Source organism: Mustela putorius, unplaced genomic scaffold (assembly GCF_011764305.1).
Source record: "Mustela putorius furo isolate JIRA1106 unplaced genomic scaffold, ASM1176430v1.1 tig00000596_pilon_pilon_pilon, whole genome shotgun sequence".
NCBI classification, from domain to species: Eukaryota; Metazoa; Chordata; class Mammalia; order Carnivora; family Mustelidae; genus Mustela; species Mustela putorius.
Window position 1 is genome coordinate 5,706,940 of NW_025421428.1, and position 27,774 is coordinate 5,734,713.

A 27,774-nucleotide genomic window follows, 5' to 3' on the forward strand; every position below is an offset into this window, starting at 1 on the left:
CGATGGTGAGCACACCTGGAGGGTCCCAGGCTCCTGGCTTCCGCTGACTACGTTAGCCCACCTGGCCTCTCCAGGCATCATCCTGTCAAGGGTCAACCCACCGTCCCTCTGCAAACTGTCTGCTTTCTGGAAAAGTGCAAGCTGGGATCCACCTAGAAGGAGTCCGGGACTGGGGCCTGCCGGGGAGGGCCAAGAAAGTAGCTGTAACCATGGAACCATATGGCTGATGGGCAGCAAATTCTCAGAAATTCAGTTTCAACTGCTTCCCGGCAATGTTAATCCCATACCACACTTTGCATTTCAAGTGGGATATAACCAACAATCCCCTGGGAGAAGGCCCTTTTATATATTCTGTTTCCGTACTTTTATTACATTTTAAAATTCTCTGCAGTATAAACAAACAAACGCGATACAATATTCCAGAAGACAGGGAATGAAGCAGACTGACAATAAAACGAACGTGGGCCAAACAAGATCCTAAATGAGGGGCACGGTCAGTGCGATCTCAGATCGCGTGTGCAGGAGGCTGGCATGCACCTTTGCTGCCACGCTGCCTCAGGGTCAGAGGAGCTGGAGGCCAGGTAGGAGAAGCCAGGGCTTTGCCTCTGAATCCATTCTCCCAGCCAGGGGATTAGAGTGAGGCCCCTGACCATCCTGAAAAACGGGGCAGTCTAGACCCTTCCACACCAGTCTGGGTAAGGTCCTGTGAAAAAACAAGGCAAGCACCTACTGAGCACCCTGCCCCATGCCAGCGGGCGTCAGGAGGGTGGCATCACTGTGGCTTTGCACACCCCTCCCTGCCCCCACAGTGCTAAGGAATCTGGAACTCTGTAGGTTTATTTTTGGGGAGACAGCCAAGTCCCCCATCCAGGCAGTGGCTGGGAGCTTTGGCCAGGAAAGAGGAGGAGGCAAAACAGAGTGACCGTGACCTCCATGGCCATCCTAAGCCACACTGTTGGAGCCTAGGCAGGTCCCAGGCTACCGGCAGCTACAACCAGACGCCTCAGGAAGCACGTGTGAATGATAAGGGTCCGACAAGAGGGGCAGACGGGAGGGAGAGTCTGGTCGCCAGCGTCAGACAGACCTGGTTTGGAATTCTTGCTGCCACTTACGGTGTGACCCTGGGAAAGCTGCTTAGCCTCTCTGAGCACTGGCTTTCTGGAGATAATAATAAGCATGAATCTTACAGGACTGCTGAGAAGATTAAGTGAGGTGATCCCTGTCCGAGGCCCGAGTCCCAGACCGTGGGTCCGTGTTATTATGAAAACCAACCCTACCCATCTGGCCCCTCCTTCCAGGGCCACCACTCCATTAGTCCCTGTCATACCTTCTGTCTGGGCACAGCCAGGTGAATAATTTACCTAGTTCACACGGGTGCTTAGGGACCGTTGGAGGACAACAGGACAGGTGGCTCCTGGCACAGCACTCCCAGAGCCATGGTGGGGGGGACTCCCTGCATGGCCCCTTGACACCGAGTTGATTCTCCCAGAGGATCTTGCTTGTGGGATATAATTTATTTTCAATATTTTATGTTTTATTTCCCCTTCCCTACTGTGATAAACTCCCCACCTTTGGCACAGAGAATTCTAATCTGAGAAAATGCCTCCTCTGGTCTCGCTGAATCAGATTTCCTGCTCTTGTCCTGCTGGGTTCAATATCTTCCTGGCAGGGAGCTGGATTCCGAGCTGCTCTGGCGCAGGCCTTAAAAGAAATGCTGTTTTTAGGCTCTGGTCAGTCCCTTGGCAAAGAGGCCCCGCTGTCACGCTGCTGGGTGGGCAGAGACGCGGGGGATACAGATGGCCTGTCACCCAAGCATGGCACTGCACGTGGAGGTTTAATAGGGAGCACAGGCACCACGGAACGCCAGCCACCCCTGTGTCCGGGTCCCCCTGCTCTGCTGAGCTGACCAGCTGCTCAAGGGCGCAAGGAGTGCTCCCACTTTTCCCACCTCTTCTGTGACTCACCGCCTTTCAAGTCTGCGCTCACTCGCTACTTGGTCATTCCCTAAGCTCCCCCCTGGGTGAGTCATCTGTGCCAGGCCCTGTGAGGCGGCCAAGGTCACAGAATGGAGGCTGACACTGTTCCTGTACCGGGACAGTATGTCAGGCAAGGGGATGGCACTGATGCCGAGCAGGGAGGGAACAGCTCTGCTTGGAGGAGTCAGGGAGGGGTTCTGCGGGAAGGAGCTCTCGAAGTGGCCCTGACAGGTTGATGGGCTTTTGTCAGGAGGAAGAGAAGAGGAAGGATATTCCTGGCAGTGGATAAGGGTAGGAGCGGATTCACGGCCCCAGCGTGGGGTCTGGCCTGGGGCAGATGCCCACGAGGAGCAGTGAGATGAATTATATAAACAAAAGGATGGGACTCTGTCCAGGGTGGAGGGGCACTTAGCAGGGTCTTGCAAGGTGATAAGCACTGGCCTTGATGTGGAGGACAGCAGGTACCTCCAGCCCAAAAAAGGGGTGTGGGCAGGGGAGCTTGGAAGGGGGTGACTCTGGCGGGGACCTAAGATTTGGGTAAGTTCTCTGACCAGGTGAGTCTGTGATCAGAGAGGGAATCCTGGGGACAGTCACACTCTGGGGGACCGAAGGGCCTGCCTATCTCAGCGCTTGCTGATGTTTTCTGAGGCCCCTCTGCCTCACTGACCCCTTGAGGACAGCAACATGCGACCCTGGAAACAGAGGGATGTTGGGGTCCACTGGGCTGACGCCTGGGTGGAACTGGGGTGAGGCAGCTCTGGGTGAGGCCCACGACACACTAAGACACGGGGCAAGAGAAGCTCAAGAGGAATGAGTCAGAAGCGGGTACCGGGGCCACCAGAACAAAGGTGCCACGATCTCAGCACAGAGCTGGGGTACAAGCCCGAGCTCTAGGCACAAGCAATGTGGCTTTGAATCCTGACTGTTGCTTCTAAGCTGTACCAAGTCTCTATCCTCTCTGTGTCTGGCCTGTGTCCCCCTCTGCAAGGGGAGATGCTACCTGAGGCTCCCCACTGTGGCTGAAAGGATGAAGTGGACTAACATGTGGGGACCGCCTAGCACGACAGCCGGAGCTGGAATATGTTTCTCTGGGTCTTGGCCTAGTGCCGGGCACACGGTGAGCAAGTCACGCTCATGCTTCTCCCATGACTGTCCTTAGACCACCCCCTGCCTGGCATGTGACAGGTGCTCAGACTACCGCTAAAGGGCTCAAACGTCCTAGGGGGTGGGGGCTCAGGGAGGGAGCCTGGCCCCCAGTCCTGCAGCCATCCTCACCTGGGCTGAATGGGGCACACAGCACATTGCCTGTGAACCTGCATTTTCTCCTGGCCGCTGACACCTCCCAGGCCGCCTGCGGTGTGTCAGGAAATCCACCCCCAGTGATGAACTCTCCGGCCTTCTCAAGCTCCCAGGCACGCCCGGCTTAAGCGGAATTCTCTGGAATTTTCCACTTGTTCCGAATTTCCAGAATCTGAGTTCTCCCTCTGATGGGCAAGTGTTCCCTCCCAAATCGAACGTGTGCGCTCAGAGGAGCAAATCCTGGCCTTGTGAACCTCCCAGTGGAAAGCTGTCTGTGGGCTAGCCTGGGCTCTGAAAAAGTGAGTCCATACGGATGGACAGGCCCGTCAGTCACCCTTCCCAGGCAGACCTGACAAACCCACCAGCAATTAGGCACCTTGCTGCTTTTGGAATGGCAGCGAACGAGTCGAAACAACTTGGGAGGGCCACCCCACCAGGACTGAAGGCAGAACAGCCTGTGGTCACGCTGCAGCTGGCAACAGCTGGACTGGAGCCAGAGGGGCTGGACTGGGGGACCCACCGCAGTAGCACCTGCCTTCTCACGCACAGACATGGCTGAGGGAGAGGAAAGAGGGGTGACGGAAAAGGGGGAATAGGATTTGGAAGGAACAGGGTTTGAAAGAGCAGTGGGCAAGGGCTCTGCTTTGTGGACTGCGAGAGCATGGCTGGTGAGTTAGACCAAGAAAATGACTTGGGACCAGCGCCCACGATGCTCGTCACATCTGGTGCCCCAGCGTGCCCCATGGCCTCCCGCGCCCACTATCCTAGTCAGCCGGGAGCTCGGGTACCTGCTCCTTCTGGCGCCATCTCCTGGCCACGCCGTCAGCCCCTGGTCCTCTGTTCTGGGGCGTAAGCCTGGCTCCTATGAGGTGTGGGTTTTCCCACCAAGAGCTGCGGGGAGCTTTGTGTGCTGGGCTGCCAGGCCAGCGGAGGCAGCTGGGTCACTGGGTGACTGACAGCTAGCCCTTCTCCCCCTCTCCCTCCCCCCGGAGAAATACACATATTTACCGAGGGCCTACGGGCAGCACTTGGTTGAACAGACTCACGGAACCATTACAACAACTCACGACAAGGATACTATTATCCCCGCTCCCCAGATGGGTGAGGTTAGTTCGTAACAGCTAGATAGTCACAGAGCTGAAACTGAATTCCACAGCTGCCCGATGCTAAAATCTGGGCTTTCCCTCTCTCCCACATTGCCCCCCAGCGACCACTCAGCATCTGCTTTTTCAGTAGTTACATTTTTGTGGGGGACGGGGCTGTATTTTCTTTTTCTGTCTCCATGAATGGGTATGTGTGCCCTGCATGACATTCTGACCACACCACTTGAGAGCAAGTTTCAGACGTCCTGGTATGTTGCCCCTAAATGATTCTGTGTGCATTCCCTAGGAATAAAGATAACCCCCGCCAAACCAGAATATTAACAATTCCACCATACATAGACTAACATCCCAGTCCATCTTCAAATCTGCCAACTTCCCTATGAATGTCTTTAAAGCTTAAAAAAACCCCACCATAATCCAAGTTAAATTAATACTTTGCATTTGGTTATGCAGCTTAGTCTCTTTTATAGACAAACTCTTTGCTTTACACGATATAATTCAGGAGACGCCAGGCTTTTCCTTCGCTTGCCTGCTCTCTCCCTCGCTCCCCTGCCACCTAGGTCAAACCATCCTGGGGATGTGGGCAGGTGTCCCAGTACTCTGCTTCTCTCCCCGCCCTCCCTCTCCTGAGGCATACAGGACTAGACCTTGGGAGTTCATAAAAACATGAACTAAGAGGATCTAAATTCCTATAATACAAAGCTGTTTCTACTTGGACATAAAACCCTTATTTATGGAAAGTGATTTGGAAGTGGTTTTTGGCCACTAATGGAATATTCATTTTTCTTCTTCACATGAACAGATTTATAAGCGTAGCAACTGAAATAAAACCAAGTAACTGGCTGGACACAGAGCGCGTACTTAAACAATAATCAATCAATTATTAATCAATTTAAAAATCCACATCAATAATAAAACCTTAAGACGTTTACTGCCTGCCAGTGCAGCGCCAGGGCCTGTGGTAGACTTTCCAGAGGCTCATATTCTCACAGGGGAGGACAAGCCTTAAAGAAATAATGACAGGCTGTGGGAGATGCACGGCATGTGTCAAGCTCTAAGGGTAGCATAAAGACAGGAGCAGCTAGCTCTCCCCAGGGGAGCCTGGGGATTTACAAAAGGGACCTGCTCTGAGGCCAGACAGGTGGACCATGAAGGGCCTTGTGTGCCAAACCAAGGATGAAGAGGGAATGTTTGGGGGTGGGGAGGAGCAGGGAGGTGACCAGGCCACTCGTGGATCCCTTAAGTGGACCCCGCAAGGCCAGGTGGGGTGTGTAGTGGGGAAGTTTGGAGGGCAGAGGCCAGTCAGGAGACTGGAACCGTCCCGCTGAGTGATAACACAGCTTGAACCACAGCCGTGAGGGAAGCCATGGAGAGGAGAGGACCCAGCAGTGTCCAGGAGGCGGAAGGGAGAGGCCATGAGGTGAGAGTGAGCGCACCTAGGCTTCTGGAGAGACAGCGGTGCCGTCCACTGAGGTGGAGATGGCGGGTGAGGAGAGAGTTTGGTGGGGCGGTGTGTATGTCAGATTTCAGATTCGAGGCTTGTGGTTTGAGGTGTCTGGGGAACACGGGAACATCTGTTGGAGATGTCCGTGGCTAAACTGAAGGGAATCGTGTGTGACTTCCAAGCTCAATGGGGCAGAAGGGGTTTCTCAAGGCACTCGGAGCCAAGGGTGCTGAGAAGGCATTTACTGGCTGGGCAGCTTTTCCGGCCAAGTGTGAGACTGGCACTAAGTGACCCAGCTCATGCTTGTCAAGCCAGAGCTCTCCATGTGCACAGACGAGCAGGCAACCATATTCCAAGAGCTGTTCCTGGGGGGTGGAGCCAAACCCCTCTGTCCCAGATCTCTGGGAGACATGACAGTGCTTAGTTTGGGCTTCGGTTTAACTGGCTTTTCAAGCTTTATGTTAAAGAGATTCAGAAACCTTGGCTCCATTGGGAGAATGTACATTTTGGAAGCTACCAGATTGGAAGGCAGGCAGTTATCCTGCAGTTATCCTCGTCTGCAGGATCAGTCATTTGGAGTGAACACAGGAAGGGGGCCCTGTGGGTTTACCCTGAAGTTTCTGGGGGAGCCCTGTGTTCCCACTTCCTGAGGAGGCCTGGCGACCGGCCAGGCACGCGGCACTGCCAGCATGTAGGCGGGACCAGAGGCTAGTCACTGGGCTCCCACGGTCAGTCAGGTGGCCCTGGCCAGGGGTGGGGGGGTGGCCCTGAGAGGCAGAGCTGCTGCTGGTGACGCAGTGTCAGTTAGCTACCAGTTCAAGCACACGTCTTCCACGCCCGTCTCCTTGTTAGCACAATGCGTATTGTGCTTTCTTCCTCACCAGCTGGTCAAGACTCAGTGAAACAAGCAGAGATGTGAAAGCACCTAGTGGCCTGTCCACCTTATTAGAAGCAGGGAGCGTCTGCCTCTCCCGGAGGTGTTACCTCTGCTCATCTCCCTGAAGAAGGGGTCGAGACAAGAGGTTCTGGCTGAGGGGTGAGGGCAGGACACTGCTTCTTCAGTCTCCACACCTACAGAGAGGAGGGCATGTCCACTCCCTGCCCAGGAGAGAAAAACACAAGGCAAGGGGGGGAGATCCTTAGCTTCTCTCTGCAGCCCCTTACTCACTCCCGCCAGGAGAAGAGGAGGGCTTCCCTGAGCATGTTCTGGGCTCCACGGGCCCTCGAGGCTCCCTCCCACCGAGCGGCCGGTCCGGGGCCCTGCTGGGTGCTGCCTGCAGCCGTCCCCTTCTCCTGTGCGGGTAGCTTCGTCTCTGTAATTCTGAAGTGAAGTTTTAGCAAGCCCATCTCGCCTCAGGTCTAAAACAGCATTCTCCTTTGAGTCTTATCAGTAAAAAAAGGCTGGCATTTTCTTCTCGTTTGTCTATCTCCTGGGCCTTCTTTCTCAACTATTCCCAACTTGGGAGGGGAAACAAAAAGAGTTATTTAAAGCCTCTCCAAACCTAAATACTTTTCAAGGTAGGAACAGGCATTCTCAAGTTATTTGAGATTTCTGAACGCTTCACAGAAGCCGTGCAGGGGCTCACTGAAAATCTGTTTTGCTCGTCTGGAACCATCAACAGTGATCGCGAGCACCGCGTGGTGACACGTGTGCCTGTTCTAGAAAACAAATGAACTATTCGTGAGTTCAGCTGATTGTCAAAACACTTCTTAATGATATGGCCCAACTTGGGGCTGCAGAGAGTGGTCCTGAGGGTACAGGGATGGCCTCTGTGGGGCCCCAAGTGTCCTGGGCTCACCTCACTTCCGTTCTCACCGCTCTGGGTTGGACTGTGCATTGGCTGTTCTGTCTCCCTCATTCTGCCCCTTGTAGGTCCCAATACATGGATGGACAGATGCATCATTAAACGGAAGGGGTGGTCATGGCCTCAGAGAAGGAAGCTGCCATGAGGCCGAGAGACAGGAGAGCACCTTCTCTCCTCCGGCAGAGGCAGCTCTGGCCAGCGCCCCACACAGCTGCGTCTGAGGGGTCCCACACAGGCCCCCGCTGGCTCCCTGCCACCCCACCCCGTGTCCCCACGAAGGTCCCCTGGCTGGCGACACAGAGCACTCCTGGGATGTAATAACCACCTCAACAGTCTCTGTCCCCGCTGGAGAGCTCAGTGCTCTTAAAGAATGAGATCCACCGAAACGCTAACCCAAGGCAAAGTCTTTCTGAGGACATCGTCGCTGTCTGGCTAGTTCAAATTATCTCGCTGGATGCACTGGCTTTCATAGACATCAAACAACTGAAATCCCTGCTTGGTGAGGGAGCTGGCGTGGGCTCTGTAGCTAGACTGTCCTAGGTTGCTGTATTGGCTACCGTGGCCCTGGCCAGGTCCCTTCAGGTCCCTGGGCTCTAGCTCTGGGTCCCTAAATTGCAGCTAGTGGTCCCTTCCTCAAAGGGCTAGGGCAGAGATGACACGCTTTCCCAAAACAGAATGCGTACTGCTGGGCCCCCATGAGTGGTTCAGGCGATGTATGGATTGACACTTAAAAAGATTTTTTTGATAGGCCTTAGGAAAAAAAAAAAACTGGACTAGTACGTCAGGCCTGTGATCCTGTCAACGTCATTACTTATCATACGACTAAAGCTGGTACGGATGTCAGGTCTGAGTCTATTTAAAGGAAAACAGCAAGGAAAAGAATAGCACAGATGGTAGGAGGGTGTGGCACAAATTTCTGAAAGGGAACTCAAAAGACTGTTCTTTGAGGAGCCTAGAAGTCCCTAAAACTCATCCCTGCCAGTAGTAGGTGCTCTAGAAACACTGCTGGTTCCGGTCACGGGCTCATCAAACCGGGCGGGCGCCAGGGAAAAGTGCTGAAGGACAACCGAACAAGGGGGGGTTGGCAAAGCCAGCCGGAAAGAGTTAAAAGAAAGGGGTCTGCGGTTCCCCTGGCCCATCCCCCTGCAGCTAATCTGTCACCTAATGAAGAAGCGGCCGGCACAAGTGAGCTGGCTGGCAGTTCACTTACAGCAAACTGATTAAGAATGTTCAACCAACAGCAGACTGTAGACCTTTCCAGAGAAAATAAATAGAGTGTAGACTGTATGCAAATGTGTTTGTCACTTTGACAGCACGTCTCAATTAAGGCATCTCGCGGCTGTGGGTAGGCTCTGCTGGCTGCAGCTGTAAGGCAGAGCCCGCTGCATGGCTGATACTTGGGGCTTGACCTTAATCCGCATGCATGCATTAAAAAAAAAAAATTCCTGCCTTCCTGTATACTTGCATAATGCTGGCAGCCACGTGAGGGAAGTGACAAACGGGGAGAAAAAGCCACTTTCATCCTCTCCAGTTTACAGACCTGTGAAGGCACAGACAGCTCTTATTTCAACAGAGTTTGGGGTGGCTTTTTTAATTGTTTATCCCCCACCCGCGTGCATGCGCGCACACACACACACACACGCGCGCGTGCACACACACACACACACATACACACACACTCTTATTCTGCATTTAGCTGGGAATGACATTAAAGCATCTCTACTTCTTGCTGAAATGGAAAGAAGGTTTTTCTCCATTTCAAATAGGGCCTCCTTTTTTGTGTTTCGAAAATGGAATGTTTAACACCATGAAATCCCTCTCCCCCGCCCCCTCTTTCTCTGTAATGGGCTTCAAACTCCAGCGAGGGGCTCTTTTCATGGGAAGGTTAGTGTGTGCAGGAATGAGGACAAAGGAAAGCAGGAAGCTGGCTCTGGAATGCCATGCTGGTTACAACCGGGGCTGTGCTTGCAGCAAACTCTGCCAGGAAACCGGGGTGCAGATTTCTCCAACAGGGCCTGAGCCCCACAGAAGGCAGCTCTTCAGGGGTGGAAACACAACATCATCCAAAAGAGAAGCATGGACCAAGGGAGTATGGCCCCGAGAATGCTCCTGTCTCTCACTACTATGCTTCAATTCTTAAAACGTCCTTTTTAAGTGTAAAATCCGAAAGAGGGACGAACCTCCCCAAGTTTAAGATGTATGAATGCATTATCTGAAAACACTAATTACAGAGAAGATTCTCATGTGTCAACAAACTCACCCCTTAACCTAATAACCCAGAGCAACCATTTCATTAATTCTCTTCATTTCTAAAGAGCTCAATGCTGATACACAGTAGGCACTTGTTAAATGTCTGTTAAAAACAGGGCACTTAAAATGTATGTTTTTAGATCCTTTATGTGATGAAAAAGCAACAGTATTTAAGATAAACTCATAAAGACGACTTTAATCATGCTCCATCTAATAAATGGCTCAAGAATCAAGTGATTTAAAAATAAGGAACCCTGCAAATGCTGGTCACAGTCCCATCTTGCTGACAGCCATTTTCCACAAACGAAATAAGTATGACTTTTGCTCATCAAGAGAGTCAGTTCGAGAGAAATCGGGGGCAGTGTACAATCTTTTTCAACTAAAAACACAACCATGGCTTGGAAATAGATTTAAAAATTCAGTTTCCATACAGAATGCAATGTTTTACTTAAAGGGGAAGAAAAATCAAACAAATAGACAATTTTTCCAATGCTCGGGTCATCAGAAATAGTTGGTGAAGGAATTGGATCTCTCGAAGAGTAGTGCGGGGGTTTGCTCTGAGAAGCACGACTCCCAGTATTGATTTTCAGGAAGTACATTAATAAAGAACTCCTAATTGATTTTTTTTTAAGACTTCGCTTGTTGCCTTTTATTTGAAGGTGCAAAGAAGGGCCTGGGATGCTAAAGTGTTCTAATGAGATGCTTAGCTAACAGAGGCGCCTTCCATGGAGGGCCTTGGAGTGGGGGAGGTGGCAGCCGCATTTAATGACTTCATTCAAGAGTTGAGCTCGTTTATGACCAGAGCCATGCTGTTTCCTCAAAATTTTTGAAAAATTCCCCTTCGAACCATGTTTGTACCAAATAAACATTCAAAGATGTGCAAAGCTCCATGGAGTGGTTTTGCCAAAGAGAGTGGAAATGAAAAGCCTGTCTCCTGCAATGCTCCAGCTTCTGCTAAAACAAAACAAAACAAAACGAAAACAAGACCAGTCCAAGGGCCAGGGTACATACCTGTCCGAAGTGGACTGTGATTGGCCTCCGGTCTTCTCGGAGCTTCGCGTCCTTGGCCTCCACCAGCGGGGACGGTACGGTCTTCGGCAGCTGCTCTTCCGCAGTGGGGGCACAGCCGTTCTCGGTGATGTCCTGTAGGGAGAAGCCGGTCGGGGTTGGTGTTGGGGTCAAGGCACCTGCCGCGAGCAGGTGCCCCCCTCTGACCCCACAGCTCAGGGGCCTGCCACAGAACACTCGCTCTGGGATGTTCACAGCCTCTCCTCCTGCTGGAGACGGAGGAAGCAGAAGGGTACTTTGGCTCTTTGACTTTTAAGGACAGGGTAAACCACAATCATACACACGAAGTTACAAAGACAACATAATAATTCATAATAGCGGAGGGGGGGGAATCTTTCTGTCCTACTACCTTACACAGCTATTTCCATTTTTACATATTCACTTTGTCCACGTGCAGACATTTAAAAATTACTTGCAATCACAGCTCATGCATAATTTTACATTCTATTTTTTCCTACTATATTATAAGCATCTCCACGGTGCTACAGTCATTTTAATGATAATTTTAATAGATGCATAATATCTCATTGAGTGGATATATAATGATTTAATAAATTATTCTGCTATTATTAGGTATTTAGGTTATTCCTTCCCTCCCTCCTTCCTTCCTAAACACCACAGTGATAAGCGTCAGTTTTTCTTTCTTTTGGATTCTTTCTTTTCTAGAAATCCCTAGGAATGAAATTACTAGGTCAAACGATATAAACACTTTAAGCCTTTTTATTCACTCTACCAAATTGCTTTCCAATTTATACCAACCACTGGCAATGGATGAGTTACCAGTTTCATGGTACCTGTTAGTTAGCCTTATCATTTTAAAAATGTATTGCTAATTTAAGAGGTGCAAAATTAGACCTCATTGTTGTTTTAATTTGCGTACTTTGTTATTTGTGAGTATGGACACTTCCTCCAGGCTTGTTTACTGATGACGTTACTGTCTGTGAAAAATGAGATGTTTGTGCTCCCCGCCTTTCCTAGCCTTAGTTAGTCTCTCTGGCAGAGAATGAGGAGACCCAAGTCTGAGTTTGGATTTTATGACTTGGAGAACATTTGGGGGACCAAAGTAATATACTGAAATTCAGAAATGTACATTTAATTTTGGGCTGCTGTTGAATGAAGTCGATGTATAAAGAAAAGAAAAATCCCAATATGAAAAAGGCAGGTGATGCTTTTTTTGGTTCTTTGGGATGGGGATGGTACCCACTTATGCTGTACGGATCACACGTTTCCCCCAAGTTGTGAAAGTTGCCTAGCTGTTCGTTGGAGCAAGGCAGAGAATAAATGTATAAATAAAAACCATTTAAATAATAATCTTTTTTAACCAAGTAAAAATACTCCCAGTCAGATGAGGTAATAAATAAAAATTCCAATTCTTTTCATTGCAAAAACAAAGACATATTTTGGTCAAGAAGACATGGGATTCTAGTACTCATTAAATTTTGCACACAAAAGACTTGACAATGGGTTGCTTTTAACTTAGGCAAATAAAGAGAATGGTGACAAATGGAGGACAGTGTTCCCTCCCTGGGTAATAACGCATTAAGGAAGAAACGCATGGAACATGTGTGAATCTCTGTCTCCTCGTCTGTAAAATGGGAATAGGGTAGCTGTGAGGACTAAAGGAAACAGTGATATGAGTTTGTCTAGAATATTAGGACTCAATAACGTACTAAGTACAACACTTGGTAAAAACAGAAGACCAACTAATAAGGTATAAACTTTATTATAATAAACTGCAGGGACCTTGCTACATTCAACCCCACACACCCAGCTGCCGCCTCTAGCCCTGCTTGGTAACAACACAGGGAGGTGATGATGGCCTCTTGGTTTCGCAGGGCGGGCCTTCGGTAAGTGGCCCCCAAGTCTTAGCCTGGCTGAGGCTGCATGATGAGAGGCTGCCGACAGCCAATTAGAAATGGCTCTTTTAGAAAAGGGGCTGCCCTAAGGTGCTCGGGTCAAGTGGAACAAAGAAGGGGAGGGGCTCCATCTGTGCCAGAAAGTAACAAAGGGCAAGACGGGCATTCTGGATCCAGGTGGGGTTACTGAGCAGACAGACACAAAGGTTGAGTAAAGCTAAACAGTTAAAAAAAAAAAAAAGAAAGAAAGAAAGAAAAGAAAAAGAAAAAACAAAAAAGAGAGGAAAAGAATCCATTTTAGTTCAGGAAAAATACTGAGTGACTAGCTGAAAAGAAAAAAGAAAGAAATGGAGCAGTAAGGGTACATGGCGGGAAAATACTGATGGTAATAAAAACTATAAGATGATAGCTCTTTTAAAAAATTGTATGTGGGGGTTTTGGGAAAGGTGCCTTAGTTTAAGCTTAGAAGGAAACACTGTTTTCTAGATTTGTTTTTGCCATTAACTAGTTGATCTTTTCAACCTTTTTGTACCTATTTCTTTATTTTTACAAAGGGGAGACCACCACCTGCTTGGTGAACATCAAAGCTAAGAAAAGAATGAATTAAAGGAGATGAAACATGAGGGAGCTTGGAGCATGCTACGGTCCCGTGCAAACGGAACGTAAGCTCTGCATCCCCTGCAAAATGGAAAAAGAGCACCATCTAGAAAGAGCTTCCCTGGGCTGTGTTGAGCGCCTACTACCGGCAGGCACTTTTCCAGACCCCTGACCCTCAGGATCACACTCAGTTTCCACAGCAACCACAAGGTAAACAGGATTATCGCTCTTTTATAGGTGAGGAAACAAGGCTCAAAGGGGGCAACTCACCCAAAGCTAGACAGCTAGAAAGTGGAGGAACCAAGAGCTCTGTGATTTCTGACATTTATACCAGTATTGACCCATAACAACACATCCGTGAAGGTACTGAGTTGAGGAGGCACTCAACGGACCATCAGGTTTTCCCCTTGGGTTACACTGGCCCTCGGCCGTCACCCCTCATGCTCTCTTTGCACTTACTTCCTATCCCTAAAGACGGTCAGGTCCTTGGGGTTTGCGTTCTCTGCCCCAGAGCCTTGAATATACAGTACACGCTCCTGATCAATCTGTGTAAATTGAGTTGAACATTTGGAAGGCAAATGTGTCCGATATACAAATGTGCTTGTGCATCGAAAAAACAGTGCTGCACATTAATTTTCTTCAGTTAGAAGATCCCAGAGTGCAAAAAGACTTCTTACAAAGTCCCGTGGCTCGCCCTGCCAATTTATTCACTTCTTCACTATTTCCTGTAGCTGGGGAAGGACAACCGCTTCCTCCCAGGGACAACAGAGTTGGGGGAGCCCTAGTCGAGAAAGAAATAGGGCCAATTCACATCCTCTGCTGTATCTTCTAGCAGGGATCTCACACACACGGTAGAGATTTTGTGATTAAAGAAACTGTGGGCTCAGAATGAGCTGAGGGTTTGGGAAAACAGGCAAAGGGTTTGGGAAAACAGGCACCCTCATACCTTTCTAGAGGGAATACAAATTGGCAATTTATAGCAAAATCCTAAAAGAGGTGCGTGCCCTTTGGCCCATTAATTACATTCCTAGAAATTTATCCTAATGAAATAATTAAGAATTCCTGCCATGTTTTACTACAAGAATATTTGGCCTAGAAAATAAACTGGACCTAAGTTAAGTATCCAAGAAAGGGACTGATGAATACATGTCCATCAGATAACATTTTCTGTAGCCACTTAAAACAATGTTGTGCAGAAGAAACATTCAGTGGTCGGGAAATGCTCAGAATACAGTAAGTGAAAATGCAGGTTATAAAACAAGATCATTTTCTTTTTGCTTGTCTGATTTGTTGAACTGTCTCCAATAAACATGCTTTTTGTTTGTAAACAGAAAAAAAAAACTGTCGAAATGTCATTTTGAAAATGCAAAACCAAGAAGCTGACAGGAGGGGTAAATCTGTTCCTTCCGGAAGGGTCACACAGGAGGAAGAAACTAGACAGAGCTGTGGGTCAGGGGCCACCACAGAGTAACACATCTCTTACCAGGAGCCCTGGGGCCCAACCAGTTCTCATCTCTTGGTAAAGTAAAGGGGTCAGAAACTCATTCAGTTCCTGTCCCTTTCCCTAAGAGTTTGCTGGAATCAAAAGTCATGACTGGGGGCGCCTGGGTGGCTCAGTGGGTTAAGCCGCTGCCTTCGGCTCAGGTCATGATCTCAGAGTCCTGGGATCAAGTCCCGCGTCGGGCTCTCTGCTCAGCAGAGAGGCTGCTTCCCTCTCTCTCTCTCTGCCTGCCTCTCCATCTACTTGTGATTTCTCTCTGTCAAATAAATAAATAAAATCTTAAAAAAAAAAAAAAGTCATGACTGGGGGTGTCTAACCTCCACCCGCCTATGGAGGACGCAGGGACAGCATATAGTACATCGCTGGACTGAGTACCTCTGAGAAGTCAGAGGCAGAAACCCAGGGGAGGAAGGGGTCTGAGTGGCCTTGGGTAGGAGCTGGGGAAGGTGCTGGACCCGGAAGGAGCCGAGGCTATGACTTCATGAGGCAGAGACGTGGTGGCGTTTTCTGGGCCAGGGGTATGAGAGAGCACTGCCTGGTTAAGGAAGGACAAGTCGCTCAGAAGCTGGGGCATTCCAAGAAGTCCTCCAGGCTGAGGTGGAGGAAGGTCTGAAAGATTTTAATCAAGAGAGGGACTCAGTGCTGTGTTCTAGAAAAACTGCTCTGGTGGCCAACTGCATGACCAAAAGGGAGGGGATCCCCTGCAAGCCATGCCCTCAGAGTGTGCACACGTGGGGGTCTGGACAGATCGGCTGCTCTGGACGTGGGATAAGAGGAAATGAACAAGATGGAGATTCCCGTTTCCTGAGTGGCTCCTAAGTGTTGTTGCTGCTGAAAGCGATTACCTTTTCTAATCCTTCTAACAACCCAGTAAAAGTCGATCCTTTCCCTCGTTACATGAGAGAAAAACCGTTGGGAGAGGTCTACTAACTTACTCAAGTTCACGGAGTTACTATTCTTTGCAACCCCCACTAAACCTGATTAGGTACCTCAGAAGCCCAAACACACACCGCTGTGCTGGGGGTTCAAAGGCCCCCGGGGGGAGGGGGCGTGAGGCAGACCCTCTCACACCTCTGACTCGGGCTGCTGGTCTCCGTTTTCAGATTCGTACACTGCCCTTCTCTCGCAGTCTACTTCACACCACAGCGAATGCAAATTAAAATATGAATATTGATATCAAAACAATATCCAGAATTGGAATATCTGTGATTGAGGCTGTAGCGTATTTTAATGTGCAGGAGACAGGGAGCTGACAGTTGTGGGGTAAGGTGTGAAAACATCTGTTCTACGAGAGTCTACCTAGATCTCCCTGCCCCACTCATGCTTACTCCCTTCTATACACTAGGAAACATGTGTCCAGAGACTCAAGGCTACGTTGACCTAACTGTGAATTTGCTCCTCTCCGTCACAAACTTTCACATCGACAAGCTCGACTTGGCTTTCTGGGAGCAAAGATTTAGGAACTTTCAAAAGGGCCGTGAAATGGGTCCATGTGACTCAGTCCAATACCGGAGGAAGAGAAGTTCATCTTCCAGGGGTTTCCCAATGGACGTAAACATGATGCCCTTAGGTGAGTATCTTAATGTTCCCTGCAGGCGAGAAGGAGCAAGTGTGCGGCCATCGTCTTTCAGACAGGCCACTGTGATGCCAGCCCTGCATGGCATGGGCAGAGGCGGCAAGTCGGTTTGACAGCTGGGAACCCAGGCACATGGCATCCTCCCACACGCCAGGTCCGGCGGGTAGACGCCCCGTCCTCCCTTTAGAAAGCGGCAGCTGGGTAGCATCTTGGCCGCTTCTTCTTCCTAATTTTGAGCAAGTCAGACTTCAAAGGAGGCCAAGCTACAGAAGAACTTGACCACCTTGCTGCATTTATCCAGAGAAATATGCTATCCATCCTTCTTTTTTTGTTGTTGGGCTGAAGCAGAGCCGGTACGGAATAAAGCCACACTATAGTATCTATTAACAATTATTTGCCAATGGTCACACGGATACCCTGAAAGCTCCTCTCTCAGATGCTTTGAAAATCTGCAGCACAAATGAACAAGGGATGGAAAAGGGGCCCTGCTCAGTCATATTAGAGATGGACCCTCCACACACTGTGGTGACCTCTCCGCAGGTCGGCCCCACATTTTCTATTTGCAATTCAAACCCAAGGCGAGAGCGCAGAGGGCAAGACTGGGTTCTTGATTATATCTGCGAGGTCACCATCACTATGCGGAGGTAGAGGAGGCCAGGTGGCAACCCAGTACATTTGAAAATTGGATCTTTGTTGGGAACTGCCTCGATTTCATAGCAGAAACCAAACTTGAGATGTCTGTATTAGACACATCTGGGGAGCCACACGGATATGTTGCCATGCGAAGGGGAGGGGGCAGAGGGGAGGGGAACAAAAAAGCCAAGGAAATATTTTCTACTGCAGTGAGAGAGGTCAGATGGAGCCAAATCCTAAATTAGCTCAAGAAAGGGAGCAGGAGAGCACGGCTGAAGACCAAGTCCTGTCTGCACTGAACAATGCTAGAGTTTCAATTACAAAATCGCTCTTCCAAGAACAACTGCAAAATATCAAGTCTGTAGAAATCTGTAAGACCGAAGGGGGGAAAAGTGAAAATTGAAAAAGGTGCACTAATAGATCTGTCAACAGTCCGATGGTGACAAGCCACATTTCTATAAAATGCCTTCACCATTCGTGTCACCTGAAATGTACTGACACTTTCTATAGAACGTTACCTCCTGAAGCTATTCTTGAAAAGACTGGCAGGGGGAAAAGGAGAAGGGGAGGGGGGAAAAAACCTGCTTCAGATACTATCAAGGAAAGGAAGGGGAGGTGGCGTGGAAAGAGGGTGATCTAGATTGTTTAAGCGAACCTTTGAACGACAACATCAAAAAATGGGGGCTTTGCTGGTTATCTGCAGAAATGTTACGTATCAGAAAGAGGGGATTTTCGTCAGGCCCAAGGCTCCCACGTACTGGGAGGGAGGTGATGGCGTGCAGAGAGCAGATCCAACCAATGGAAAGCACTTGTCCGCGGCCTGAGGAGGGACCCCTTCCTCGACTTAGTTCAAGGACTGTTCTAACACCAGCTGAGCCTACGATCAGGTCGTCAAGGAGGCTTGAAAGTTTGGTGTGAGAACTACCCCCTCCCTGCCACTCTATATTTTATCCAACTCACTTCCATGAGACTGGGATAGGAGATTTAAAAAACAAAAATAAAAACAAAAAACTATGGATCAGCCTTAATATCCAAGGGAAGAATTCCACCTGCCCACCGCTGGCAGGGCACAACCGACCACCGTTAGGGTCTACCTGGATGTCCAGGACAGGATTTTTATTTGGGGATTGGAATCTCAGCTGTTAAAAACTTATTCTCAGCTGAAGCTCGGAATTTAAATGCTTAGTCGGAACAAATTATTTTGCAATTAAAAGAAAGGAATCAATTCCTTGGACCGTTTCAAGTTAATTAGAGGTCCGTTCTGACTTCATAAAATTAAAACTGCTTTCAATTTTTTAAAAAAACTGCCGAGACAGACAAAGGCCCTTGTTAGAGTTGCACATCTGGGGGTGGGGGATAATGAAGTACGTGCTCCCAACCATCTTTTGGAAAGCAAACACTTGTTTCTGGAGGGCTGTATGAAAGTCTGCCATGGTAAGGGCATGGACACTGGAAATGGAGGGGTCTGGAACCCGATCCAGGCTTTACAGGCCCCAGCAGTGTGACCTTAGGCAAGTTTCTTCACCTCTGCACCACAGCCTAGGCTCTCTACACAGGAAATGGGAATCATAACTGCCCAGGGTCGTTCTACGGCTTCAGTGTGACAGCTCGCGGCCTGGTCCATTCTCAGTAGGTGGTTATCAAAGGGTGGCAATTGTGATAAGGACGACATCCGTTATCATATAAAAATTCCCTCTGCTGTGTTAACCTCCTTGTACTCGGCCAGACAATCAGGCAGGGGGCTCCTGGCCAGCACGGAGCCTGTAGGATACCGTACCATTTTACTGATGGTCCAAGAAGACAAATCAGAGTCCTTGCCCTGTTGCCCAAGAGTCTCAGACCAGAGCCGCTGGGTTTCTCTTGGTCAGGCCAGCACTGTGAGGACAGCCTGCAGCGTCCTCCTGAAACCCACCCCTTTGTGTGTCCTGTTTGTGTGGCGGTCACACGCACGCCCAAACCACGGAGGTCATTTCCCTGGAGATGCTTCTTGGTTTTGGTGACCGGCCGTCCCAGGGCAGAGGTCAGCGGTGGGAAGCAGACTGGCCCGGAAGGGGAGGCCGAGCCGATTCCCAGAGAGCCCTGTGAGCCCCAGGCCCGGAGGGGTGGGCAGGGGGCAGACCGACGGTGCTTAACTCTGAACTTGCTTGCCTTTGTGGGTTTAAGCCAGGCTTAATGTTATTTGAAGACAGTTTTTTGTCTGTGAATATTTATAACAGTGTGAAAACTCCCGGACAGCTGGTAATGCATTTTGAAGTGTGCTAACAACACTGTGTCAAACAGCCCTCTATTGATCACATCATACTTTTTTGTGGCCACGCATTTCATACACGGTGCTTATACATTTTGAATAAGAACTTCAAGTACCTTTTGCTTCAAGCGGTTTTTCACCTCTTTTATTCCCATTTTTGCATGATCTTTTGCCTGCATGAAAAATTAATTTAAGTTAAGATTCCCTCTCTGTTTCCAGCAGGGACTATGCTTGATTTCAATCCGTCGTGAATCACCTTCTCTGATTACTAGAAAAAAGAAGGAAAAAAATGGGATCATCAAGTCGAAAAACATAATGGCTACGAAAACAAATACAATGTTAAAAGGTTAAAAAAAAAAAACGTTAAAGAGGCGACAGAGATTTTATTTGCTGCATTTTGATGGCACTGAGTTTTTTTTTCCCCTCCCTCCTTCCAAAGGCCTTCTTCTGCTCTCTATAATTATTTATCTTAGCAGCCTGGTGACAGCTCCCAGCAAGTGTAGATGGAACAGCAGCTTTAAGAATCTGAATATCTATTACATTTCACCAGGCCAGGGCCTCAGGACCAATTTTCTGCCTGGGCTGACTGGCCTGAGCAGACACATCGCTGGGTTCCCCCGGTGCCATTTCTTCCAATCTCATTTCGGCACACACCCTGGCTTTTATTTTCTGTCATTTTAGACCTGTGTGGTTCTGTTGGCAGCCACCCGCCTGGTTAAAATAACTATAGTTTAAGCACAGAAAGGACTAACAAAATTAAAAATGGAAATAAAACAAAACCACCCCATGAAGTGGCTCACAGTCAAATTAGCAAGCAAGAGAAACCATGAGAAAAAAAAAATACTTGAGGCTTGTAAGGGATGGAACATCAGAGCGGGAGCTGACGTGTTCTCCTATTTTCTCTCTGCTGTGGGCATGAGTCTCACAAACAATGCACATCCTACAGGGCAGTGGTGAGAGAGACGAGGAAGGAATTGGGGACAACGGTCAGGGAGTGTGTCCCACCATGAACGCTCTTCACTAACCGGCAAAGGAGCGGCTTCGTTCAGACGGGACGGTGGGGATCCCCATAGGAAAGATTTTGCCAGAATGCTCGGCCGGCCACACCTGCGGGTCTCAGGGACACACGCATGGAGCAGCCAGCATCCGCACCCCCTGGTCTACCCTCTACTAAAAGCTAAAACCAGTGGCTTCCCATTTCTTGATTGCAGCAACTGGGAGTGGAAACCGTTTAACATGAAAAATGTCACTGACCTGGTCACCAGATAATCAACACTACGTAATTCTAAGAGCCTTGGAAGCTCTGGGAAACCGCACAGCAGCCCCTGAATCCTTTCTGCGGTACAGGGTCAGGTAGGCTGAAGAGCTTCCTCATGCCGAGGGACCCATCTGTCGGGGTCCTGGGACCGAGACCAGTACTCACAAATTTATAGACCGTCTTCATGGCCGGGTTCGCTTTCGTTTTCACGGTATTCAGAATTGCTCCGCTTCCTTTCTGTAATAGAAACGTCAATTAGCGACCGGGACTCAAGACAGAGTGGGCCAACACCAACAAAAAACCTCCTCTCTCTGAACAAGTTAAGCAACATTCCAAGAGCGTGTAATTTAATTAGAGAAACAGGCCTGGATGGTAACCAGTGCCGGGCAATTAGTTATGGCGGCGGCAGAAGCGCTATGGGTGGGGACCGGGAGAGCCAGAGCCGGGAGTGCACGCGGGTGGCGGTAACTGGCTGCAGGGGGACGCAGTGTTGCATTTGGCACCTGTCCGCTGGCTGGAAGAAAAGCTCTTCGCAGGCTCTCTGAGGCCAGGTTTCCCCACAGTAATCTACGGCTTCTGAAGAAGTTCTAGTTGGTTTGGCTAGAGCCTTCCTTTCCTCACCTGGGTTTTCTGTGTTGTGATTTTTAATCACCCTGGTAGGCTGCCTTCCTTAACATCGACATCTTGAGGGAAGGAAAGAATGAGTAGCCATCAACGTGAATCATGGCTTTCGTACAAATCCAACACACCAATTTCTCGGTTCAGTTTCTTTGGGAGAATAGAGGAGAAGGGGAGGGAGGCTGGCCTTCCCAGGACACAAAGGAGGCAACGAACGGACATGAAGGGTGCACAGGCTCTAGATAATTCATTGAGGGCTCGCTGCGGAGACACCCTGTGTTAGCCTCAGAGGGTACTGAGTCACAGGGAGGCTGGCCTTTACCCTCGAGGGCCTCTGGTCTGGGAGGAGGGGAAACCCCAGGGCAAACAGCTGCAGCCGAAGGTCGGGCCAGCTGCCCTGACTGTGTGCCAAGGTGCGTGGACACAGCTCCCACTTTGCATGGTCAGAAAAGGTATTAGAGGACGAAACATCTGGCCTGGTCCGTGAAGGACAAAGAGTTCATGTGGGGGACAGGAAGGGTAAGGACATTCTAGGGAGAGAGGACTGCACAGGAAACAGGTGCAGATGCTGGAAACCCCTAGTGTTCCTGGCTAGTGGTCGGTATCATGGGGAGGATGGCATGTGGGGCCAGCTCTCGAGGGGCCAGGATATGGAGTCTATATTCCAGAGGACTTTTAATCAGATGCATCAATAATCAGATTGGTGGCAGTTTGGAAAGATAACTCTCACTGATTTGAACAAAGAGACAGACTGGATCAAGTGGGTATATAAATGAATAAAACACAGTAATGTAATTACAGGGATTAACTCTTAGCACGGTTTTTGGTTCGGCCCATTATTAGAAATTTTGAGCTTTAATTAAAAACATTGCAGTTTGACCTAGAAAGCATTCTATGTTGTAGGCCAATATGAAATTTTTACCCACTCATTTATTCCATACTGCTTTCCAAAATTACTCAGTATCTTATTTCAATGGTCCTTTGGAATATTAAAACTCCTTTTATCAATCAATCAACAAGTCCTTATTGCTTGTCTACGATTTGCCAAGTGCAGGGCTTGGCCATCCAAGAAGAACAAAAGAGGTCTTTCATGGAGGAATTGTTTACTCTCGGCCAACGGCAGCCACTTCCAAGGGCCCTGCCGTGGCAGTGGTGAGCTCAGCCCGCAAGCAGGAGAGAACACTTCTCACATTATGCTGGGGTTGCCTGTTTACGCGTGCAACCCCAAGAAGACAGGGAGTGCCCCCAGGGCAGGGACTGTGTCCTCCTGCTCCCGACTGTATCCCCAGTGTGGCGCCTGGTCCACCGGAGGCCCTCAGTACATACACACTGATAAACCCAAGCAGAGGCTTTATTGGCTTCTGAAGACCAAAGCACCTAGCTTCTAACACACAACAAGACATTGTTCATAACAATAGTGAGGGGGTGAAAAACTCAGTGATGTGTTCTCCATCTTCCTAGGAGCCTTTGGTGTGAAAAACACCGCAGAGCAGCAACAGGGACACATTTTTGGTTTTGCCATGAAAATTTCCCAATTGCATTGGTCTCGAAGGAGACCCCCAGAAAGGCTCTAGGATAACAACATCTACTCAACACACCCTGGCCAGCTTCCCGAGACGAGGACGTTTCTCCTGGCTCTCCTTGCCCTCACCTAAGGATGTTTTGGATAGTCTCATCGTGCAAGCCTGCACCTAGATGGCCTGGCTTTGCAAGCAGAAGCATCTCTGGCTGCAAGAATGGAGGGCCCTGGGCTGAATGACCACCTTGCGGCAGAATGGGGGGGTATGCGGCAGGGGAAGCGGGGGACTGCCAAAAGGCTCAGGAGAGGCCCTGGGGCTCTATGGGGCTGCACACTTACCCGGACTGTGGAGAGCCACTGATGGTAGAGTTTATCGCTGCCTGGGAAAGAGAAGTTAGAGAAGTGGTTAAAGCATATGCTTTCAGGAGTTCCTTGAATTGCTTAGCGAGCAGGATTTGGAAAGTTCAACATCTGGAGAATCACATGGAGGCTTCCATGCTCCACTGCTACAGGAGGGAGCGGTGAGTTGCTGCCACAGGTTTTCTTTCCAGACCAGAGATCCGATCCTCTCAGTGGCCCCAGTCGCAGCCTAAATCCTCCTTCCTCACTGCGCACTGGACAGAGGTGGGGTCAGACTCCTGAGCATGCCTGATTCTCTTCTCCAGTCTTGTCTTGGCCCCACCCTCTCTCGGCCGTTCGGTCCTGTCCGCCCTCCACACCCTCACAAACACTGTTCCCCTTGCTGGCCACCATTCCCTACTCCCTCTGCTCACGATGCTCAACCAACAGCTCCAACGTCATTTCCTCTGCAAGTTTCGCCCACCCCTTCCTCCGAACAGTCCCCTAGAGCCGGTAACCCCCGCTCCAAAGCCCACATTCTCTGAAGTTCTGCGAGCCACCCCAGGGCAGGAACCGGAGGGCTACATGTCCCCATACTGCCGGACACATGCTCAGCCCCAAGACCCTTGAGTAGAGACAGGGAAAGAAAAAGGAGGCATTGTTGGGGGACTTGTTCATTTTATCCGGTGGGATAAGAAGGTCTTATCACCGGACAGCTTTTCTAGCAGCTCCGAACAGCCTGCCTTAGTTCAACGGCACATAAAGCTCATCTTCTCCTCAGACCCCACGTTCCACTCTGAGCGCGCTGTGTCTCTGTGAAGCTTCCACACCACAGAGCGTGGATTAGTGGAGTCCTGTTTTACCTGCCTAAAAGCCTATTTCTGCTCCTTTTCTTGCACTGGTTTAATCTGTATTTGTTTTTAGTTATGCATCTCTTTCTCCTACCAGTAGACTCCGCTCCTTGAGGGCCAAACCTGGTCTTCTGTTTCTTACTCTATGGGGCTCTGGACGTGGCAGGAACACTGACTCGCTCTGACGTCCGTGGACTGGTTTTATGGGCGCTTTTGCGCTCTCTGTGCAGCTCAGGCTGGTCAGGCCTGTGAATGGGGTTTTGTAGGCGAGGTTATGCCTGACCCTATGAACCACCGGTTGTGTGATACAACTACCAGTTGTATCACATCACAGAAGCACAGTCCAGACCTGGCATGGGCCGAGCAATAAGAGCGGGTCAACGGCCTGATTACCGTGACTTTGCATTTGGTTTTGCCTTTACAGCCACAGGCTAAGGCTTTGGGACTTGGAAAGAAGGCCGGACTGGGATTCAGGAGGCAGGGTCCACCGCGAACACCTCTCTGGGCCTCAGAGGCCACCTCTGAATCATGAGAGGATGATCGCTCCAGGTCAAATGGTCTGTGGAGACAAGGCAGTGATGACTTTCACCTCTGAAAGAAACACTCATTTAAAAGCAGTGGTCCTGTGCCAGCATCTGTCCTCGTGGACTCCGAGTCAGTCTCCACAGGACCCCCGTGAGGTGGGCCCTGTTCTCCTCAGCACAGAGATGCAGACACTTCAGATGAAGAGGGGACATGGCCCAACCAAGTTCTCACGGCTTCCCTAGAGGTGGGGCCCAGATGTCAAGCCAGCTCTCCTAACTCAACGCCTCGAGTGCTCTGAGCTGCAGCACGCCGGCCACTATGTATCACTAGACTCTGGCCACCCAGGGGAAGCGACTGACCCCCGGACAGAGGATCTCAGACAGGCCAAGTGCCTCTGTCTCATCAGAAAATGAAGAGGAATTCCTCACACATTTCAAGGCCGAGGGTGAAGTGAGTCTCTCTCCAACCCGCACTGAAGGAAAGAGAGAAGCCACAGCCACTCCCTGCCACGCACGCCCTAGTCCCACATAACAGCCCACGGCACAGGGGGGAAAATGAATCGAACTCACCAGCATACTCGCCCATGCTGATCTCCTCTTCAAAAACGTCACTGAAACCTTCGCCGGAATTGAGAAGGTCCAGTCTCCCATCTATAAACTAGAGAAAGAAAGAATAAAAGCGTAACAGCTTATGCAAAGACACAGGGGAGAAAACCATTCAGCCGGACGCCTTGGTGTACACCCAAAGAACCACCACGTTTCCCAAGACAGGAAAGGGCCTTTTGGAACGGTGAGTTAAAAACAAGTTTTGAAAACACTGGCTATGCATTGACGGTAACTTGCTGAATGCCACTTGACTGGTATATTTGTGTTGGCGCTGCCTGGCTACTGACCCCCCCTTTTGTACCCATCCTACTCCTCAGACCCCGAGCCCCTCTGGTGGGCCTGGGTCCCCGATGCCCACAGCTTCAGCGCTCACAGTAAGACAGCTGCAGAAATCCCCGCCGGGGGTCCAGACAGGCCACCCTCCACGGGGAGGGCGGGGTACCTGCTTGAAGAGCTGCAGCTGGGTGGCGTTCTGCAGGAACTGCCTCATGGCTCCCGAGCGATAGTGGGACACGAAGGCTTCCTCACAGAAGGTGATTGGCTCCTCCTGGGAAACAGAGATGGCAGAGGGGGGTTGGAGGTGCGGGGTGAGGGTGGCGGTCAGTTCTTACACTTGGTTAGATGGCTCTTCTGCATCTGATTGACTTAATTCTCGTTTACTTGGTCGAGTGGCTACTGTCATCAAAGGCTTTCTGTTCTGTGGAAGAGGAGGAGGTTTCAGAAAGGAAAAGTCATCCCCCAAAGTCCCAGGGCTGGTAGGAGGCTGAGATTCCGAACCCTACCCCTGGCCCCTTCCGGAGGAGCCGGTTGTACCCCAGCAGCAAGTTAGTGGGATGTTCCCTCCAATGTGATCACTTCCAGACTTTTCTTTTCACTTTGAAGAGAATCCAAGCAGCACCTTATGCAGGGGGAGCCTTGTCACATAAAACTGCCCAGCTGCTCTTCGGGAAGCGGGGGGTGGGGGGATGCTGGGGTGCAGGGGTGGTGGCTGGGCAGTCTCCTGCCCCACCTCAGCACCTTTGCAGTTCCCGAGGCGCCGGCCGTGGAACACACTTTGAAAACCATCTACACAGTGATCTCGACCAAGAGCAAATTATCATTTTATTTTTTAAAAGATTTTTATTTATTTAATTGACAGAGAGAGAGAGAGACAGCAAGAGTGGGAACACAAGCAGAGGCAGTGGGAGAAGGAGAAGTTGGCTCCCCGCCGAGCAGGAAGCCGAATGTGGGGCTCGATCCCAGGACTCAGGGATCATGACCGGAGCCGCAGGCAGATGCTCAACGACTGAGACCCAGGCGTCCCACAAATAACCATTTAAAATAATTATTTATGTAAAAAAGCAGGGCTAATAAAAAATAGGATTTACCGCCCAGTCAACTGTGTGCTTTATAGCGCTCGATGAGCAGTCATGCTTTCACCAAACTACGTTTTATGAGTGAAGAAAACAAGAACCGAAGCTGAAGCCGCATTCCATCCTTGTAGTCAACAGCTCGATCCTTCTTTGAAGGGATCTGGAGTGCTCATCTCCTCAGACAAGTCTTTAATTTCGGTGGTGTATCCTCAATTCTGAAAGATCAGACTTTGACACCTTGAACTGAATTAAAGGTGCCCCTCCCTTCACAGACTTGGCGGCAAACACAGAGATGTTTGAAGTTGTACTTTTATCCTGTTTTAATGAGTTACGTAAGTGTTAAATTTACTGTCTGGCTGCTGTGAATTCCAAGGGTTCCTCCTGCTTAAGTCTGGCCAATATTAGCTCAGCAATGGTGCAGACATTTCGCAAAAGGTGTAAGGATGACCCCCAGAAACTAGGTTGGGGGGAGGGCTTGTTTTTACCCAGATAAGCCCCACCTAATTTTACAAAGGATCTGAGGCAGCCTACATGAGCACCCAAAGGAAAGGAAAAAAAAAATAGAGCTAAAGAATACGTGAATATATAAAACATGTTTACTTGGGAAAAGAGTGTCTGGATATGCAGGTCCTCTACGGTTTCTAAAACAAAGGTTCAAAATTAGCTCTGAGCTTCCTGGCTGTGAAAGCAAGAAGGGAAACAGGCAAAATTTACATTGTGAGGACGTTGTCTGTGAGGACAATTTCCTTGTTCTCCAGAAAAAAGAATATTCTATGACATTACTAATTTGGCACGGATTTACATCTTTCTTGCTTAACAGCTGGGAGATGGGCTAGTGATAACAAGCTAAAGCCCACCCAGCATCCCATTCCCGTGGTCTGCCAGTTCTACTTCCATCCTGGGAAGCACAGCTGGGCAATCATGTCCCTCTCCAGGCCGTCCCATCCATGAGTGGTGTCACCTACACACTGATGGCCTGTGGTAGCATCATAGCTCAGACCTCCTTCCCTCCAAAACTGTATGTCTCAATCCCACCTGGATGGCCCTAATATTAGCACCTCAAACTCAAAATGGCCCATACTCCCAATCATTAGCCCGCCTGGACTGTACCCCACATCTGTTTCTTTCTTAAGTTGGCATTATCATAGCTCCCCATGACCTATCACACTGCCCACGTCCCCCCCTGCTTTGCCAGTGAAAGGAGTCAAGTTTGTCTCCGCTCACCATTTCTCTGCCCGCCATGGTGGAGATTTAATTCTGTGTGCCTTCCAGTTGCCTCCCTACGTCTACTCCAATTCTCTGAGATTTTTTTTTTTTAATTTTTTATTTTTTATAAACATATATTTTTATC

The 27,774-nt window shown here is 49.6% G+C and overlaps 1 protein-coding gene across 10 annotated transcripts in view; it reads right to left on the reverse strand.

The window, feature by feature from the left end:
* Positions 1 to 27,774, reverse strand: part of DENND1A (DENN domain containing 1A) — a 494,220-nt gene that overhangs the window by 39,528 nt on the left and 426,918 nt on the right. For 6 of the 10 annotated variants that reach the window (XM_004757352.3, XM_004757349.3, XM_004757351.3 and 3 more), the window contains exons 14-19: positions 25,514 to 25,618; positions 25,036 to 25,123; positions 23,091 to 23,131; positions 20,780 to 20,851; positions 19,473 to 19,529; positions 10,889 to 11,020 (exon numbers count right to left, since the gene is read on the reverse strand). In XM_004757352.3, coding sequence (XP_004757409.1) covers positions 10,889 to 11,020; positions 19,473 to 19,529; positions 20,780 to 20,851; positions 23,091 to 23,131; positions 25,036 to 25,123; positions 25,514 to 25,618 — 495 coding nt within the window. Of the gene's footprint in view, positions 1 to 1,569; positions 1,702 to 10,888; positions 11,021 to 19,472; positions 19,530 to 20,779; positions 20,852 to 23,090; positions 23,132 to 25,035; positions 25,124 to 25,513; positions 25,619 to 27,774 lie in introns of all 10 variants that reach the window. The other 4 variants (XM_045082368.1, XM_045082369.1, XM_045082367.1 and 1 more) reach the window with 1 other exon arrangement.